The 18,548-nt window shown below is 47.8% G+C and overlaps 1 protein-coding gene across 4 annotated transcripts in view; it reads left to right on the forward strand.

Moving 5' to 3' along the window:
• The window catches only part of FMNL2 (formin like 2), a gene marked incomplete at its 5' end in the record, with an annotated part of 112,196 nt that overhangs the window by 59,054 nt on the left and 34,594 nt on the right, over positions 1-18,548 (forward strand). For all 4 annotated transcript variants that reach the window (XM_083864803.1, XM_083864804.1, XM_083864802.1 and 1 more), the window contains 4 exons: positions 4,554-4,637; positions 12,701-12,781; positions 15,120-15,196; positions 17,108-17,191. In XM_083864803.1, coding sequence (XP_083720929.1) covers positions 4,554-4,637; positions 12,701-12,781; positions 15,120-15,196; positions 17,108-17,191 — 326 coding nt within the window. The remainder of the gene's footprint in view (positions 1-4,553; positions 4,638-12,700; positions 12,782-15,119; positions 15,197-17,107; positions 17,192-18,548) is intronic.

The following is an 18,548-nucleotide window of genomic DNA, read 5'->3' on the forward strand; positions in this document are numbered from 1 at the left end:
CCTTCCCCAGGGCTGGGAGCACCATGAGGTAGTGGAAAGTTGCAAGTGAAGAAGGTGGGATTGGTTTTTTGTGGGTGAGAGAGGAAGGAGCTCACCTGGGTTGGGCTGGGCTTGCTCAGCCAGGGGGGTAAAATGGGCTGGGGAGGGATGGCTTGGGAAAGGCTGGGCTGGAACAGACTGGACAGAGCTGGAGAATAAAGCAGAGATTTATTGAAAGGCCTTTAAGGATCCACCTTGGGCAGGACAAGAGCCTGAGCAGGGCAACACCCAAGGTGGACTTAAAGTGGTCACAAAATGGACACAAAATGGACAAACGGTCACAAGGTCTCACACTTTTATCAGTTTTGATCCATTTGTATATTAAAGTTTAATTGTCCAATTCCAGCTCCAGGTTATGAAATCCCATCCTTCTTGTTTTCTCTCTTCTGTTGTTAGTGCTTTTGGGCCTGAAACTTTTAACAGTTGTCCTTGGTGTGCAGCAGGAAAAGGATTTGTTTTGTCTCCCTGCTCTGTGAAGAGAACTTACATTTAATATGAGGCTCAGAACTGCACACTTAGGCAGCACAGAATCTGAAATACAGACTACAACTGTTACAACAGAATCTGAAATACAGATTACAAAATTACAACCTAAGGCATCACCAGAAATGGTTATTTCTGATCTGGATTGTGTTTGGTAGGAGTGATCCCTGCCAGGGCCAGCCAGGGCTGGGGGTGAGGATGGAAATGAAGCTGCTTCAGCTGCAATTCCCACTCCCAGAAAAGGGTTTTATGGGATCCTGATGGAAGCTGAGGATCCAATTAAAGATGGAAACCTGCTCTGCTGGCACAGAGTAGGTGGGGACACAGGGGACACAGGACAGGACAGAGTGGGGCCATCCCTGCTGGCCCCAGCAGGAGTTTGGATTGGTTTAGGAAAGGAATAAATCTGCTCTCAGAAGCCTTCAAAGCTCTAATTGGGAAAAGATGGAAAGGGAAACCACAGGACATAGACCTGTCATTAACTAGAGAACAGTGGGATGTGTGAAGCCCACGGCTTTAAGGGCTGGAAGGGGCCAGGAGACGTTGGTGAGTCATCCCAGAAATCCACAGGGAATAAGAAATCCATGTGTCTGCCTGGGTGTGACTGCAGCAGAACTCCTGGAGCCAGCTCAGTAGCCTCTGCCTGGGATCCTGCTGCTGAGACTGGAGTTAAGGGTTGGGAACAGTGCACTTGGATTTCAGGAGCCCCCTGGGGTAGTGCCATGCAGGGATGTAAAATAAAAATCTGTTGCTTCCCATGGAAGTGAAATTATTGTGGCTTAGGATCTAGTTTTCCAGCGGGGAGTGGCTGTTGAGGGTAAGAAAATCCTTGGTCCAGGTTTTAGAGAAGGTATGGTGTGGGATCATGGAATATCCTTAGTGACAAGGATCATCCAGTCCAGCCCCTGGCCCTGCACAGACACCCCAAAATCCCACCCTGGGCATTCCTGGCAGTGCTGTCCAAACTCTCCTGGAGCTCTGGCAGCCTTGGGAATGTCACCACTCCCTGGGGAGCCCCAGCACGGATCCTTGCTCTGAAATCCAGCCTCAAATTCCATGGCACAGCCCAGGTCCTGTCCCTGACCACAGAGAGCAGAGGTCAGAGCTCAGGAGGGGCTCCAGGCTGGGATCTGAGTCTCCCCTCAGTCTCCTCCAGCTGAACAAACCAAGTGACCTCCAGTGCTCCACATCTGTCCCTTCCAGACCCTTCCTCATCCCTGTGCCCCTCCTTTGGCCACTGGCAGATCTAAACATCCCTTGGGCTGTGCAGGTGGAACCACCAAGGTGGTTTTTTTCCTTCCCAGTTCCCTCCAGCAGAGAGACCAAGGTCCTGTCCATACCATAGTCACACTTTAAATCTCTTTTTGGGAAGCGGGTAGGAGAGGGAGCTGAGCCTGGCTGCACAAGGTGTCCAGAGAGGGTTTTTCCTGTGGGGAGAGGGCAGGAATGTCTGGAGGGCCATGAAGTGGTTTATGTGGAGCAAAGCAAAGCCCTTCCCATGTCAGGCTGAGCTCAGATGGCTCCAGTTGGGGGTGAGATCACTGGAAGCTGCTCCCTGGCTCTTGTTTTCCCTGTTCTCCCATCCCTGCTGAGGCCCTGCCATGGCTGAGTCCTGCTGAGGTTTCCAGGCAGGTTTCTTGTCCCCCTGCCAGCCCTGGGGTGCTTAAGCTGATTAAACTCTAAGGAGATCAGAGCTTGACAATGCTGCACTGCAGGTAAACACACTGGAGCTTTTCCTCCAGCTGAGAGCTGTGAAATATGGCTCAGGAGTGAGGAATGGTGCTGGAAGAACCCTCAGGGAAAAATACCAAGGAGTGCATGAAATGATAAGCAGAGCTGATAAGGTGCCTGGTGAGAGGCTGAGAGGAGAAGCAAGCCCAGATATGATCAGAGCCTATAAATACTGTCAACATGACAGCAGAGATGAGCTGGAGAAGGAGTCATTGTTATCTGATGGAGAAGGAGCTCTGGGAGGAGCAGCTGGGAGAGGAGGAGGTGTGGAGGGGATCCCCAGGAGGAGCAAATCCCCCATTCCCAAGCCTTGCCCGGCTGTCCTGGTGCCCATCAGTGTGGTCAGCACTGCATCCCCAGGCACAGTTTTACCCTCTGATCCTGCCAGGAACTTCCTTAAATTCCGATTTTCCTGGTTGGCTGATCCCATCAGCTGCTGCTTGTCCACATCCCTCCTCTTCCCTGGGATGGGAGAAATGAAGGAAGTCTGGGCAGAGGATGGAGCTGGGATGGTTCCAGGGATCCCCAGGACATCCTGGTGGGATAAATCTGTGTCACACAGCTTGGGAAGGTGCTCCTGGAGTGAGATTTTGGTCTGAAACTCTGATTTATTGATGAGTGATTTATTGATGATTGATATTTATTGATGCCTGATTTATTGTTGTGTCCACTCACTGGGAGTGAACTGCCAGAGGTCTCCAGGGTTACCTGGGGCCAGTCTGGGAATTCCAGCTGGAGCCCAGGAGATGCTGGAGCCCAAGAGGTGCAGGGCAGGTTCTCCACCCACCACTTGGTCTTGCTGTGCTCAATCAGGATGATGGAGATCCTTTCCAGAGCTGGTGTTTGTAAAGCTCTCTGTGTGTTCCTGAGTTCCATCTGGGTGTTCTGGTGTCCCATCCAGTGTTTCTGGATCCCATCTGGATGTTCCTGGGTTCTCTCTGGGTGTTCCTGGGTTCCATCTGGGTATTCTGGGTTTCCATCCAGTGTTTTTGGGTTCCATCTGGGTGTTCCAGTGTTCCTGAGTTCCATCTGGGTGTTCCTGGGTGCCATCTGGTGTTCTGTGTTCTTTCCAGATGTTCCTGGGTTCCATCTGGGTGTTCTTGGGTTCCATCTGGGTGTTCTGGGTTTCCATCCAGTGTTTTTGGGTTCCATCTGGGTGTTCCAGTGTTCCTGGGTTCCATCTGGGTGTTTTTGGGTTCTCTGCAGGTGTTCCTGGGATCTCCTTGGATATTTCTGGTCCCATCCAGTATTCCTGGGTCCCATCTGGGTGTTTTTGTGTTCTCTATAAGTGTTCTGAGTTTCCATCCAGAGTTCCTGGGTTCCATTTGGGTGTTTCTGAGTTCTCTCCAGGTGTTTCTGGGTTCTCTCTGTGTGTTCTGGGTCCCATCTGGGTGTTCCTGGGTCCCATCCAGAGTTCTGGCCCCTCCAGGAGCAGCAGCCCAGCAGTTACTGTGCACATTCCAGGCCGGGGCTCTTGGGAAAGCCGCTCTTCCCAGAGAGCTGTCCTGGAAGGAGAGCTCACATCAAAGGAGCCAGGGAAGATTGGGATCAGATAATTGCTGCCTCTCCCCTTCCTTCTGCCTGCTGTCACTCACAGTCTGGGATTGTTATCTCTGGGGCTGGGGCAGCAGCAGCCCTGGCTCCAGGATCTCTGTCATCCAGATAAGGTGGTGACTTTTCCAACCTGGATGGCTCTTGGGGTAAAATAAGGTGGCATTTCATGGTCCTGTTGGGAAGGGACATCCTGCAGCCCCAGCCTGCAATGGGAGGTGTTTCCATCAGGAATGTGCTCAGGGGAAGGGAGCAGGACCTGCCTGGGGCACAGAGTGGCTGCTGTGCTGTGGCAGCTCAGGGAGTCCTGTCCTCTCTGCTGTTTGGAGCTGGATGGTCACAGAATCCAAAAATAGTTTGGATTGGAAGGGACTTTAAAGCTCATCCCATGGGCAGGGACACCTCCCATTACCCCAGGCTGCTCCAAGCCCCTCCAGCCTGGCCTTGGACACTTCCAGGGATCCAGGGGCAGCCACAGCTTCTCTGATCAGCTGTGCCAGGGCCTCCCCACCCTCACAGGGAACAATTTTCCCCTAAAAACCCAGAACCTGGAGCTCAGGGCTGTCCCTCGTGTGTCCCAGCGGTGCCCAGCCCTGGGCCAAACCCAGCGGGGAGGGAGAACATTCCTGAGCACCTCTGGCATCAGGAATCCACAGGGAACAGCAGAACAAGCCCAGCCACGCTGTCTCAGGGTGCTGGAGCTGGATTTGGCTGTGTGTGACCCCTGCCAATGTCCCATCTCTCCACAGAATGCCATGAACCTGCCCCCCGACAAGGCGCGGCTCCTGCGGCAATACGACAACGAGAAGAAGTGGGAGCTCATCTGTGACCAGGTGAGGAGCCTCTGCAGGGCCCTGGGGAGATTCCTCCTTCCAGCTGCTCCATCCAGAACAGCCTGGGCTGGGCAGGACCTTGCAGGGCACCAGGACTTTGAGGCATCTCTTCCTTTTTCTCCTTTGTTGGTAACTGTTGGTTATTTACAATTTTATACCAATGCCTGGTGCTCATTTCTACTTTTACCAAACCCACTCTCACTACCTTGTGTCATCACCACCTCAGAAGATGGAGAATGAGAAATAAGGAAAGGAACACAAGGTACCACCCAAATTCCATCATTTTTCCTCCACTTACCTTTATTCTCTGAACCCCAAAACTACAAAATTTTGCATCTTCTACTGTCCTAAATTACTGTTTTCACCCCTTTGTGGTTTGTAATTCCTCTCTCAGTGTCAGAAGTCTCTCCCATGAACTAAAATCAATCCCAGTGTTTTCCTGGGCTGTGCCAAGGTCTCCAACCCCCTGGACCAGCTCCACACCCCTGTCCAGGGCTCAAATTCATTTCTTTGGGTCCCAGCTCATCCAAGGGGATGCCCTGGACTCCACAGTATCCACTCCTGGAGGGTGTGATGGTTTGAAGTTTGTAACTAGGTAGAAACACTGCTTTATGTAATGGAAACACTAATTTATGTGATGGTCTCACGTTTACCCAACTTTTGTTGGTTAAATTTAATGTAGTGGTTTGAGTGTCTGCTAGAACTTTGCTGTGAGATAGGATTGGAAGGAAGAGTAAAGTAGGCATAAACTTCAAGGGTGTAAAGGTAGATTTATTAACACACACTAAAAGAAAAGAAATAAGAATCAAAATGAAACTTTTAAAACACTTCTCCTTTTTTTGGGAAAAAAAATTCCCAATATTCTCCTGATTTTTTAAGCTTATATAACTCCAAACTATGTCCCTATATTTAATGAACCAATCTAACTATCAACCTCAAAACAAGCCACCAATTATTCTTTTATTATCTTTACTAAACCAACACACAGGGGTAGCTGCAGCCACCCCAATCCATCCTGGGATTCTGTCACTCCATGATTTGTGTCCCAGATGTTTCTCAGAGTGTCCCAGAGGGCTCTGAGCTCTGCTGGAGGCTCAGGCTGAAGCTGTTTGATCCCAGCCTGGATGTGCAAATTCCCTTTCCCAGCAATTAACAGGAGGTGATGGATTAAAAAATAAAAAAATTACATTTTAGGGGGAAAAATGAAATGTGCCAAAGGTGGGGTTTGAATTTGGGGGCCAGCAGCAAAATTGGGATGTGCCATGAAGTTCAGCAGTGGTGAGTAATGAAAAGAATTGATCCAGCACTGGGATGTAAACTCAACAGAAGCAGGGTGAGAGTTTGGCAGGAGGTCAGGGATATTGAGGTAAATATTATATTTATGGGACATTTTCTTATTCAGTTGTTACAGTGGTGGGGTGTCTGATACAATCATGGAATTCCAGACTGGATTGGGTTGGGAGGGACCTTAAATCCCATCCAGTTCCAGCTCCAGGGACACCTCCCACTATCCCAGATTGCTCCAAACCCCTTCCAGCCTGGCCTGGGACATTTCCAGGGATCCTTTGGGCAACCTGTGTGTGCCAGGGCCTCCCCACCCTTACAGGGAAGAATTCCTTCCTAATATCCCATCTAATCCTGCCCTCTGGCAGTTTAAATTCATTGCACAGGTACCTTAAAATAAAGCTTAATAAAGGATTGCTTTCTTTTCCCATGAGTTTCCTGCACAGAGAATGTAAAGCTTGAGCTATTTAAAGGTTCAGTTTACTGAGACATTGAAAAACTGCAGGAACTGCTGCGAGTGAGTGCAGATTCCTCATCCCTGGGAGTGTCCCAGGCCAGGCTGGATGGGGCTTGGAGCAGCCTGGGCTTGTGGAAGGTGTCCCTAACCATGCCAGGGGTGGGATGGGATGAGTTTAAGGTCCCTCCCAATCCAATCCAGCCTGTGACTGTGTGATTTGTGTCCCTGCAGAGCTGAGAGCTCCATGCTGAATCCCTGCTGGCCCAGGGACAGGCAGGAGCCCTTTGATCCCAGCCTGGATGTGCAAATCCCCACCTGGGAGCTGATCCACCCTCTGCAGCTGCTGCTGATTCACTGCCCAGCTCCGGGCTCAGAGAGGAGGGACCAGCAGCAGATGGGAAGGAAATTTGCAATCTGGAGTAATCAGCTCTTAACAGCTCCTTGCACAACTCCAAATCCACCCCCAGGCTGGGATGAGTCCCTTCCCTGGGATGAGCCCTTCCCATTCTTTGGAAAGGCAGGGAAGCAGCACAGGGCTGATGTGGTGCCAGCAGGAGCAGGAGGAGGTGACCAAAAACCACCTTTCCATCCATCCAGGACAGGCTGGGCTCTGTCACAGCTCCCTGGTGTCCCCTGGGGCTGCTGCCACCCCCTCAGTCAGAGCAGCGTGAGCAGGTGTCAGTAAAAGCAGCAAAATGCAGCATATGGGCTGTGAAATATTTATATCTGTCCCTGGGATAACAGGGATGAGGGCACTTCCAGGAATAGGGGCTGGGCAGGATGTTTTTTTTATATTCTAAATGCAGATTTTGATTCCTGTTTTCTCTTGGTTTCACCCACTATGCCGTTTTCACCTGGTTTTGCTTGTGAATCAAGGAGGAAATGAAACCTTTCTCTCCTGTGCTGATTTTTATCTTAGATCTGAAAGAAAAAAGTGCCCAGAAATGGTATTTTCTAAACAGTCTGTGCAGCAGATCCTGAATAATTATCTGTGGAATATTTGGAGAATATTAGGAGTTAATCCCCCAAAAAAGGAACTGTCACTTTGGCAAAAATGAGATTAACAAAAATGGGGAACCAGTTTCATGATGATGAAGACAATAATAATAATAATAATAATAAGCAAAAATGAGATTAATAAAAGTCGGGAACCAGGTTCATGATAATGAAGACAATAATAGCAATAATAATAATAATAAGCAAAAATGAGATTAACAAAAGTGGGGAACCAGGTTCATGATGATGATGACGATAATAATAATAATTAATATTAATCTGCCTTGAATAGGATTGTGTGCATTGTTTGGATCACTGTAAGAGCTGCTGGGCTGGTTGTAGAGGACTCATCCCACGTGGAATTTTCTCCTCCTTTGTTTATAAACCTTCCAAATCATCTCAGCATTGTCCCCAGAGCTTGCTCCGGCCTCTCTGGATGAGGCACAAAGAAGGAGGAGAAAAGGAAAGGCAGGAAATCTGTTGTCCACTCTGGAAAAGGGTCAAGGTGTCCAACTGAGGGGTTGGCATTGGGAATGATCCAGGCAGGGACAAAGATGCCATTTCCTGGCCTGGAAATCCAGGAAATGAGATCCTCAAAGGGGTTTTTTTTGTGTCCTCGAGGCTTCTGTGTCCAGCTGGGTGCCAGGAGGGGCTGCACAGGGATGGGGATGTTGGTTTGGGGACATCCTGCAAAGTTCTTCATTGCCCTCTAATGGCAGCTGGTGGCAGAGGTGCCACCTCAGGGGGCACAGGGATGGGGGGATGAGGAGATCCACAGGAGAATTGGGAGGTTTGCACCCCAAACCTCCTCCTGAGGTGTTGGAGCTCCAGGAGGAGGCAAGTGCTGGGTGTTTTGGTGGCCAACGTGGAGCTCTTGGGGTGGGGTTGGTCAATGGGGTCCTGGACCACCCTCAGCTTTGCTCCCAAAGGGTTTTCCTGCCCAGGGAATCCATGGATGGCTGATGGAGAAGGGCCTGAGGCTGTTCTGGGGCATTTTTTGTCACCAATTCCTCAGTGGAATCCAGATTTCTCCTCTGAATGTGCTGAGGGCACTGGGAGACCTTATGGTGCCATTGAGCCTTTCCCAATAGAGATCCAGGGGTTTTACCAGTGTCCAAACAAGGATTTTCCAGGGGTTTTACCAGTGTCCAAACAAGGATTTTCCAGAGGTTTTACCAGTGTCCAAACAAGGATTTTCCAGGGGTTTTACCAGTGTCCAAACAAGGATTTTCCAGGGGTTTTACCAGTGTCCAAACAAGGATTTTCCAGGGGTTTTACCAGTGTCCAAACAAGGATTTTCCATCCCTTTTTATGGGCTGCAGGAGCCATTTAGAGCTCTGGTTTGAGAGCCTTAAAAAGCCTTGTGTATTCCAGAGAATCTTCCCTGTTGGGGTAAAGAGAAGGCAGAAAAACCTGTGATTTACTGAATTCAGCAGGAGTTGGATTTTGGGACACTCGGGGCTTCATTTGTCTGACTGGGTCACCCTGGGAGAGGAGGCCCAGGGGAAGATGAGACAAGGAGGGATGGAGAGGTTGGAGATAAAGGCACGAGGAGTCCCAGGCTCAGTGATTTGGGCTTGGGAAGGGCTCAGCACCCCTGGGGTCAGAGGGAGCAGCAGATGAGTCCAGCACGGAGCTGGCAGTGACTGCTTTGGTTAATCCTGAGGGAATGGATATTCTGCCTCCCCATCAGTGCAGGGATGAGCAGCTCATTCCTTGAGGACACTTCCAAAGTGACACATCATCCTGCTGGGGGGAATGGCTGGGACGGGACTGAGCCACCCTCTGGACCTGTGCGAGATGGGCAAACTCTTCAAGATGTGTTTGAGACATTGCTCCATCTCCTCATCCATCTCCTTCCCCACTGACCCCATCTCCTCATCCATCTCCTCATCCATGTCCTTCCCCATCTCCTCATCCATCTCCTTCCCCACTGCTCCCCATCTCCTCATCCATCTCCTCATCCATGTCCTTCCCCATCTCCTCATCCATGTCCTTCCCCACTGACCCCATCTCCTCATCCATGTCCTTCCCCATCTCCTCATCCATGTCCTTCCCCATCTCCTCATCCATCTCCTTCCCCACTGCTCCATCTCCTCATCCATGTCCTTCCCCACTGCTCCCCATCCATGGGGTTTGTGCACTCCCAGCACAGCCTCTGGGATTCTGACCCCGAGTTGGATGCACCAAGTGCTTCCCCGGCCACTGTGAGTCCCCAGAATGAAAGAGCTTAGGGAGGATAATGATGATGATAATGAAAATCACATCTGTGCTAATGGAGAAAAACGCCCTGAATGGTCTGGGGAGCCAAGGGCTGTCGGAAAAGCCACAATTTCCTGGTTCCGGAGTGAATCCCTTTTCCAGAGCTGGCTGAGCAGGACATGGGTGAGCTTCTCTCTAGGAGCACATGGAGAAGGAAATGCACAGGTCCAGCAGTTCCTCTTGGCTGCTGGGGTAAAGCCCCCCCAGCCTCCCTTTTTTCCTGTATCCATCAGAAAAGAAAGTGCTGAGTGTGGGTGGAGGAGGCACAGGAGAGGAGCTGTGCTCCTGCATCCAGGATTTCCCCTGAATTAGGGAATCAGGGAGTGGGATGGGTTAAAAAAGACTTCAGAGCCATTCAGTGCCACCCCTGCCATGGGCAGGGACACCTTCTGCTGTCCCAGGTTATTCCAGCCTGGCTTTGGACACTTTCAGGGGATCCAGGGGCAGCCACAGCAAATCTGGCAGCTCCAGCCCAGCCAGGAATTCCCAATTCCCAATCTCCCACCCAGATCTCCTGTTTCCCAGTGTCCTGTCCCTTTCTCCATTCCCTGTGTCCTGTCCCTCCATCCCCTGTCCCAAACCCCTCTCAGAATTAAATCCCAATGAATTCTCCTCATTTATTCCCCCAAAGGGAAGTGCTGGCCCAGCTCATCTCATCACTCCCTGTTGTTTCTTTTTGCATTCCCTGTGCTGTTCCATCCTCAGGGATTTTCCAAGCCGGGAAAGACCTTTATCCTTGGGAATTAAGCTGGTTTTCTTTGTAGGTGGCTGACAAAGGCAGAGTGGAGTCACTGCTGCTCCTGTCCCTGTGTCCTTTCAGGCTGCAGATAATGCTGGGGCTCACAGCAGTCACGTAGCAGAGATAAAAAAGGGTTTCACCCAGGATTTAGGAACTTTGTTGTGTCTGAATGGCTCAATCCAGGGAAAGCCACCGAGTCCCAGTCGTGATGTCACCCCCCAGGATTTGCTGAGCAAAGTTTGGCCGCTCCAATCCGGATTTTTAGGCCTTTTTTATTTTTTCAGACGGTGTTAAATCCTGAGTTTGGAAGCAGAGCCCTGGCCAGGGAGTGGGTGGGAATTGCCAGAAGTGGAGGGGAGGAGCTGACAGGAATAAAAGCAGGGATTTTTTAACTCTTTAATTATGGTTTTCTAAGGCACAGCAGGGAACTGTGGGTGTTGGGATGAGAACCAGGAGAGGATCCCAGTGAATTCCAGGAAGATCAGCCTGCAGCCAGCTCCATTCCAGTCAGATTTTTGGGAAGGGGGTGGCTGTGATCAGACATCCAGGGTGACTTGGAGGCCTCACTGCACAGCCCCAGCCCTGGCCTTTGCAGCTTTTTAATCAGCCTTTAATATAAAACACTCTGGGCTGGCTAAACCAGACAGGGATCATGGCCAGGAAAGGGCAGTTTTAAAGGCTAATCCCTCCCTGCTTTCCAAACCAGCAAAAAAAAAAAAACAAAACACTCGAAGGGGCTGTAAAAATGTCCCCAGGCTTAGGAGATATTTACCACAAGTGGTTTTTGGTCACTCCTCAGGTAAAAAGCGTGTTTGCTGTTCATGGATAATGTCTTCAAAGTCCTTTAACCCAAATAATTCCACTCCACAAGAATGTGCAGCATCTTTTTTTTTTTTTTTTTTTTTTTTTTTTTAATGAAGCTGCTGCAGAGATTATTACATAAATACATAATTACAGCCAGGTTTGAGGAAAACAAACACAAACATCCAGTAGCTGTTCAATGTGCTCCTGGAGTCTCTTTAAACATTTCATTTTGAAGATTCCAGGCAATTAAAAGTGGCTGTTTGGGAAAAGCTCCTGTCAACTTCAGCAGACAAGAGTTGATGACTTGGGAGGAAAAATTAATCCAAAAGAGCTTCTCTGGGGGATTGGGCTGCACACAGCTCTGTCAGCAGCAGAGAACTCCCAAAAAGAGGGGGGGATAAATGTTTTTTAGATAAAATAGGAAATGCCAATTGCAGAGCTGTGTGGAGGTGCATGGAAAAGAATCCAGCTGTAAAAGAGGAGAGCCATGAGTGCTCTGGGACTTGCAGAGCTCCCTCCAGGGCTGCTGGAGCTCAGGGAAGAGTTTTTTCCTTCATTTTTTTCCTCCTGGCCATGATGGATTAGTTCTTTTCCAGCCAGCAGCAAGATGATAACAAGGAGGAACTTGTGGTGTTCAGACAGTTGTGGTAACTGGGCAGCAGTGTCCTGTTCATTCTGGAATAACTCTGGGATAATGCAGTCAGAATTGCATCCTGACCTCAGAAAGGGAGGCTTCAGATAACAGTTAGAAAATGGGAAATTTCAGGAGATGGGGATGAGATCTTTTCCTCCAGGGAATGGGGCAGAAGAGCTTAAAGTTCTTCCAAGATACAAATGGGATGAGAATTTTTGGGAATGCTGTGAGGAGCTTTGGACACAGCACACTGCCCATGGAACAGCTTTGGTGGGATGAAATTCCAGCTGGACACTGGGAAAACAGGCAAAAATCAGGGAGCTCTCAGAAGACAGAGCTGGTGTTGGTCACCAAAATCTGTGACTCTGGGGGGGCTGGAGATGGAGTGAGCCCTGCACAAGGTGTTGGGACCAGAGGGCAGGGCTGGATGGGACATTGGGAATTCCTGGCTGGAATGGAATTCCCAGATTTGCTGTGGCTGCCCCTGGATCCCTGGAAATACCCAAGGACAGGGATTGGAGCAGCCTGGGATAGTGGAATTTCTTTTTTTTCCCAAGTGATTAAAAAGGATTTTGTGTTGGTGCATCCATCTGCTCTCCTGACTCCTCTCCTTCCTCTCCATGTTCCTGCTGAGTTCCTGCTCCTGGACCTTCAGATGGATGTGCCACTAAAATTCAAAATTCCCACTGAATGTTTAAGGTGTCTCTTGATGCTGTTGATAAAAAATATCAAGACCCATTTAAATCTATTTTATTTGCATGTAGAGATTATCCACTTAGGAATGGAATGCATTATAAATATATGTTGTTTAATAGGTATGTGATGGGTGAGTTTTCTGGATAAAGTAAATACAGACAAATGTTTATTCCTGTTATTTTTTTTTCCAGGAAAGATTCCAAGTGAAGAATCCTCCCCACACTTACATCCAGAAGCTGAAGGGATATCTGGACCCAGCAGTGACCAGGAAGGTGAGGAGCATCCTGTTTCCTCCTGCCTGTCCCTCATTCCTCAGCCAGGATGGTCCTGGGCTCCACGTTCCTTCCTGCCTTTGTGCAAATGCCCTGAAAACTTCCAAGGAGAAGCAAAGAGAAATTGGGAATTTGCTGCAGTTTTCCAGCTTGGGAAGGAGAGCAGATGTTGGGAAGGCAAGGACCATCTGACATGGAGCACAGCTTGTTTTAATAATGGTGGCTTCAAGAAATTATCTGAGAAAGTGTCTCTGAGCTGGGCTCTAGGCCTGGCTTTGGCTGAAGCTCTGCCTGATGGTCCTGAGCTCAACCCTGGTAAAAGGTGTCTGAGTTTGGAGTCCTTTTCTCTGGGAATTTGCCTGGCAGAGGCTCAGGGCAGCTGAGTGCACTGTTCATGGTGGTCAGCTCTGTCCATGGGGATCAGTTCCATCCTTGGGGATCAGATCCATCCATAGGGATCAGCTCCATCCATGGTGACAATTCCTGTCCATGGTGATCAGTTCTATCCATGGGGATCAGCTCCATTCATAGGAATCAGTTCCATCCATGGGGATCAGTTCCATTCATAGAGATCAGTTCCATTCATAGAGATCAGATCCATCCATGGTGACAGCTCTATCCATGGGGATCAGCTCCATCCATAGGGATCAACTCCATCCCTGGTGACAATTCCCATCCCTAGGGATCAGCTCCCAATCCACAGGGACCAGCTCCATCCATGTGGATCAGCTTCATCCATGGTGACAATTCCCATCCATGGTGACAATTCCCGTCCATGGTGACAGCTCCATCCATGACCATCCATATGGATCACCTCCCATCCACAGGGATCAGCTCCATCCATGGTGCCAACAACCACAAGAGCCTCTAAACCTCACCCAAAACCACAGCAGAGCCCAGCAGATCCTGCCCTGGCTCAGCCTCCTCCCCTCCAATCCCATCTGGGGTTGTTCCCTACGGAAAACATGGATTCCCTGGCACGAGGAAGGTGTCCCTGGCTCCCTGTGCTCCCTGTCCTTGGGCACAGCACTGCTCTTGTTGGAGGCTCCAGGCAGGAGCAGGGCACCATTTCCTAGGAAACCCTGACATTTCCCTGGATGGATTTGTTCCCAGCCCGGTGAACGGGGTCTTTGTGTCGTTTTCCTCCGGAGGGTTTTGGAGGTTGTTCCGTGTTTGGCTCCGCTCCGTGGGCTCACATTGGAGCCTTTCTTGTCCCAGGCTCCTGTGACAAGTGACAAACCCGAAGGGGCTAAAAATATCCACCCCGAGTTCCTGTCTGAGCTTGGGTTATTCCGGATCACCCGCAGCCTTTCCTCAGCTGCCACGGGGGGTTTCCACAGGATGGGAGAGCTCATCCCATGGGATTCCCACAGGATGGGAGAGCTCATCCCATGGGATTTCCTTAGGATGGGAGAGCTCATCCCATTGGGATTTCCTTAGGATGGGAGAGCTCATCCCATGGGATTTCCATAGGATGGGAGAGCTCATCCCATGGGATTTCCTTAGGATGGGAGAGCTCATCCCATTGGGATTTCCACAGGGATGATGGGAGAGCTCATCCCATGGGATTTCCATAGGATGGGAGAGCTCTTCCCATGGGATTTCCACAGGGATAATAGGAGAGCTCATCCCATTAGGATTCCCATAGGGATGATGGGATGAGCTCATCCCATGGGATTTCCACAGGGATGATGGGAGAGCTCATCCCATTGGGATTTCCACAGGGATGAAGGGAGAGCTCATCCCATGGGATTCTTGCTGGGACTGGGGTGTTCTCACTGGTTTTGCTGCACGGCTCCACCTGCCCTCCAGATGGAGGAATTCCATCCAGGAATTCTTTCCCAATATCCCACCTGAGCCTGCCCTTACCCTTCTTCACCCACTCATCTCTCCCTGACCCTGCTCAGAGATGAGAATGAGCCAGAGCAGCTGCTCCAGAGGGGTTTCTCCAGCTGTTTCAGCATTTCCCATGGGCAGGGAGAAAAGGAAACTCCAGTCCTGCTCCAGATGGGATTGAGCTGCCCCCTCTGGCTCTGTCACCTCATTTTCTACAACCTCCAAGAGAAAGTTTTGTGCTAAACCAAAGCTTTGTTTATAAAGAAACGTTTATTTGTCTCCAGGTTTTTAATTTCCTTAATCCTGGAAGCTGCAGGATGTTCCTGGGAGCAGGAGGGATTTTTCTCCAAGTGTTTTTGTTGACTGCTGGGCTGTTGTTGTTGTAATTCCTGAGGATTTACAGGAGTTCTCAGTGACCTCCTTGTTTTCTCCATTCCCTCTGTGATGTTGATATTTTTTAATATGAGCCTAATTGTTATTTTTGCTGCTCATTCCATTGCAGAAATTCAGGAGAAGAGTCCAGGAGTCGACTCAGGTGCTCCGAGAACTGGAAATTTCCTTGAGGACAAACCACATTGGGTGAGAACTTTTAATACCTCTGGATCCATTTAATTTTTATATATTTTTTAATAATTTCTATAATTTTTTATCATTTTATTAGTTATTAATTTCATTATCATTATTTAATCATTTTAATTTTTATTATTTTATTATCATGTTATTATTATTATTGAATTATTTTAAATTTTATTATTTTATTATTATGTTATTTTTTAATTTAAATTTGATATTTAATTAAAATTTTACTTCTTATTTTTAATTAAAATTTCAATTAAAATTTCAATTAAAAATTTTAAATTAAAATTTCAATTAAAATTTTTAAATTAATTTTTTTATTTTTTAAAATATTTTATTTTTAAATTCTAAAGGTGCCTGCCTTTGAGAAAACACCCCCTTTTGCACATCAATAAGTGATGCCACTTGATTGATAATTAAAGCCTGATGGGCTTAATTAAGGGGAGCTGAGCATCTCAGGAGGATAATTCAGCTTTAATCCTTTCCTGATGGATCCATCCACATTTTTCTGAGGGCTGAGGAAAGCTTGGAGTCAGAGCACAGGGATGTGTCCAGAATAAAAATAAAGCTGCAGTTATAAATCCATAATTCCAGTTATAAATCCATAATTCCAGTTATAAATCTATAATTCCAGTTATAAATCCATAATTCACCCCCCTGCTGCCTTACAGCTTGAGCAAGGGGCAATTCCTGGAGCCTGGTGGGAATAACATCCCAAATCCAGGATTTATCCACAAAGCACCAAATCCATCCCAAACTGCTCCAGCAGAATTACCAGAGATTTAGTTTTTTAATCAGACATCCCTTTCCCATCCACATTCCCACCAATTTCACCTTCCCGTGGCACCAGAAGCTGCTCCAGCACCCAGGGAGCTTTTCCAGTGGTTTCTCCATCATCCCACACTGTGTCCAGCTCAATTCCATCAATTTTTTCAGGATTTTGCTCTGATTTTGAGGGAATGAGGGTATTTTAAGCCATGGGAGGAATTGCAGTCTCAATGTGGTGATGGGATCCATCCCAAAAACTCCTCCCACACCCCTGCCAGGTGTTGTTCCCTCCTTTTCCCGCACAAAGGATTCCCCAGCAGAGGTTTGAGGCATCCCTGGATATTCCTGGATTGAGGATGAGCAGGAGGAACCTCAGTTAAAGAAGGAACAACCCCAGTGTTCCTTCCTTTGGTGCCCCTGGCTGAAGGATTCATCCCAAAACACATTTTATAAAACACCAGGCTGGTTATTTTTGCAGGGAAATGACCAAAAATGTCCATCCTGATGGTCAGAATAGATCAGAGGTGATGAATTCCCACTCCTGGAGCTCCAATTCCCTCCCTGGATTCCCTCATTCCCTCATTCCAGTGACACCCAGCCACTCCCAGGGGATTTGCAGCCCCAGTTGGAGTTCAGGGAAAAGCTGGAGCTGTGCTGAGCTTCCTTTTCCCCCAGCCTTGCCCCTAAATAAATGGATTTTCACATTTTTCCTTGGCATTTTCAAACCTTTGGAACATAACAGACCTTTCCCTGAATTATTTTGCAAAGCCCAGGGGTCTGAATCCACTGTTAACACCTTTTGAAAAAAGAGACAAAATTGCTGTTAAATGTACACACACCCAGGACATCCAGCAGAGAGTCTTTTCCTGCTTTTACATCCTGCTGGAAATCAGGATGAGATAAAAACCTAGCCAGGTTCTTGTGTCAGGAGCTGACCTTCACAGTGCTGCAAAAAGGGAATATTGGTACATTTGGAAAGGCATCTAAAGGACTCTTTAAAAAAACATTTTGAAAAAAAATCCTTTTTTTTCCCTCCTGAGTGCTCAGACTCAAAGTGCTGCAGTGGCTCTGTCTGTAATTTTTCCTGGGATTTCAGGGAATTCCACATCCCCAGCAAGGCTCTGATTGTTTGGATTTCTCTCACAGATGGGTCAGGGAGTTCCTGAATGAAGAGAACAAAGGCCTGGATGTCCTGGTGGAATACCTGTCCTTTGCCCAGTATGCAGTCACGTAAGTCAGACATTCCTGGGATTTCCTGCCAGGAATTCCATGGAAATTGGGGAATGTTCCTTCATTCCAAAGGGGCTGAGCACTGAACAGGCTGCCCAGGGAATCAATCCTTGGAATGGTTCAAAAAGTGGTTTGGTTGAAGTGTTTGGTGGTTCTGGTCTTTTCCAGCCTCAATAATTCCATGATTCTGTGGGTCTGGGAGCACAGGAAATCTTGATGTGAGTCTGGAATTATTTCATCACAGCAGACCAAAACAAAAACAAACAAAAAAAAACAAACAAAAAACAAAGAAAAAAAAAAAAAAAAAACCAAAGCAAACCAAAACAAACAAAAAAAAAACAAAAACAAAAAACCAAAACAAAAAAAAAAAAAAAAAAGAAAAAAAAAACCCCAAAGCAAACCAAAACAAACAAACAAAAAAAAACAAAAACAAAAAACCAAAACAAAACAAAAACCAAACCAAACCAAACACCAAAAAACAAACAAAACAAACAAACAAACAAACAAACAAACAAACAAAAAAAAACCAACCCTGAATTTAAACCTTGAGATTTTTAATCTCTATTCATATTTTTGATCTTTGGTCTCTGAGCATCTTAGGGGTGGAAAACCCATCAAAACCCATCCCAGAGTGTGTGGAAAGATGCAGAATTCCTTAAAAATGGGTTTGCACTTGGTGTCTGAGCCCAGGGCTTTGTGTCCCTGCTGTGTTCAGAGGGATTCCCACCCTCAGGATGTGGCAGGCAGGGCTGGAGCCCTGGCACAACTCAGGAGCAGCTCCAGGGGCATTTTGGAAGTTGGGAAGACTGAAAATGGAGTTTTTTTCTGACATCTGCGACGTTTGGGATCAGATTTAGTTGATTTAGGGTCGTAAATCATGACTGAAAAACCAGTGGGGGAAATGAGCTTTCAGTGGAGATCTTCAGCTGAGAGTTTGTTTTATGATGATGGAATCAGCCCAGGCTGGTTTGGACCTCAAATCCCATCCCTGCCATGGACAGGGAGCCTTTTACAATCCCAGGGTGCTCCAAATCCCATCCAAACTGGCTGTGAATAATTCCAGCCATGAGGAATTTATCCATATTTCATTCAGAATCTCATAGCAGATTTTTTTATATTATTAAAAAAAAAAAAAAAAAAAGAAGAAAAGAATAAGCCTTAGGGTAAAGATAATTTTGGAGTAGAAACTCAAGCTGGGGAGAGCTGATAATTTATTTTTAGCAAGGCTGCCATCAGCTTTACGTCCCTCACTGCCCAGAAAAGAGATTTGTGGTGGGGCTGCAGGAAAATTTATGAGGGAAAATCCTATGGTTTCAAATGTTACCCACTGGAAAAAAAACCAAAAAACAAAAAACAA

Source organism: Zosterops lateralis (assembly GCF_965231275.1).
Source record: "Zosterops lateralis genome assembly, chromosome: 7".
Taxonomy (NCBI): domain Eukaryota; kingdom Metazoa; phylum Chordata; class Aves; order Passeriformes; family Zosteropidae; genus Zosterops; species Zosterops lateralis.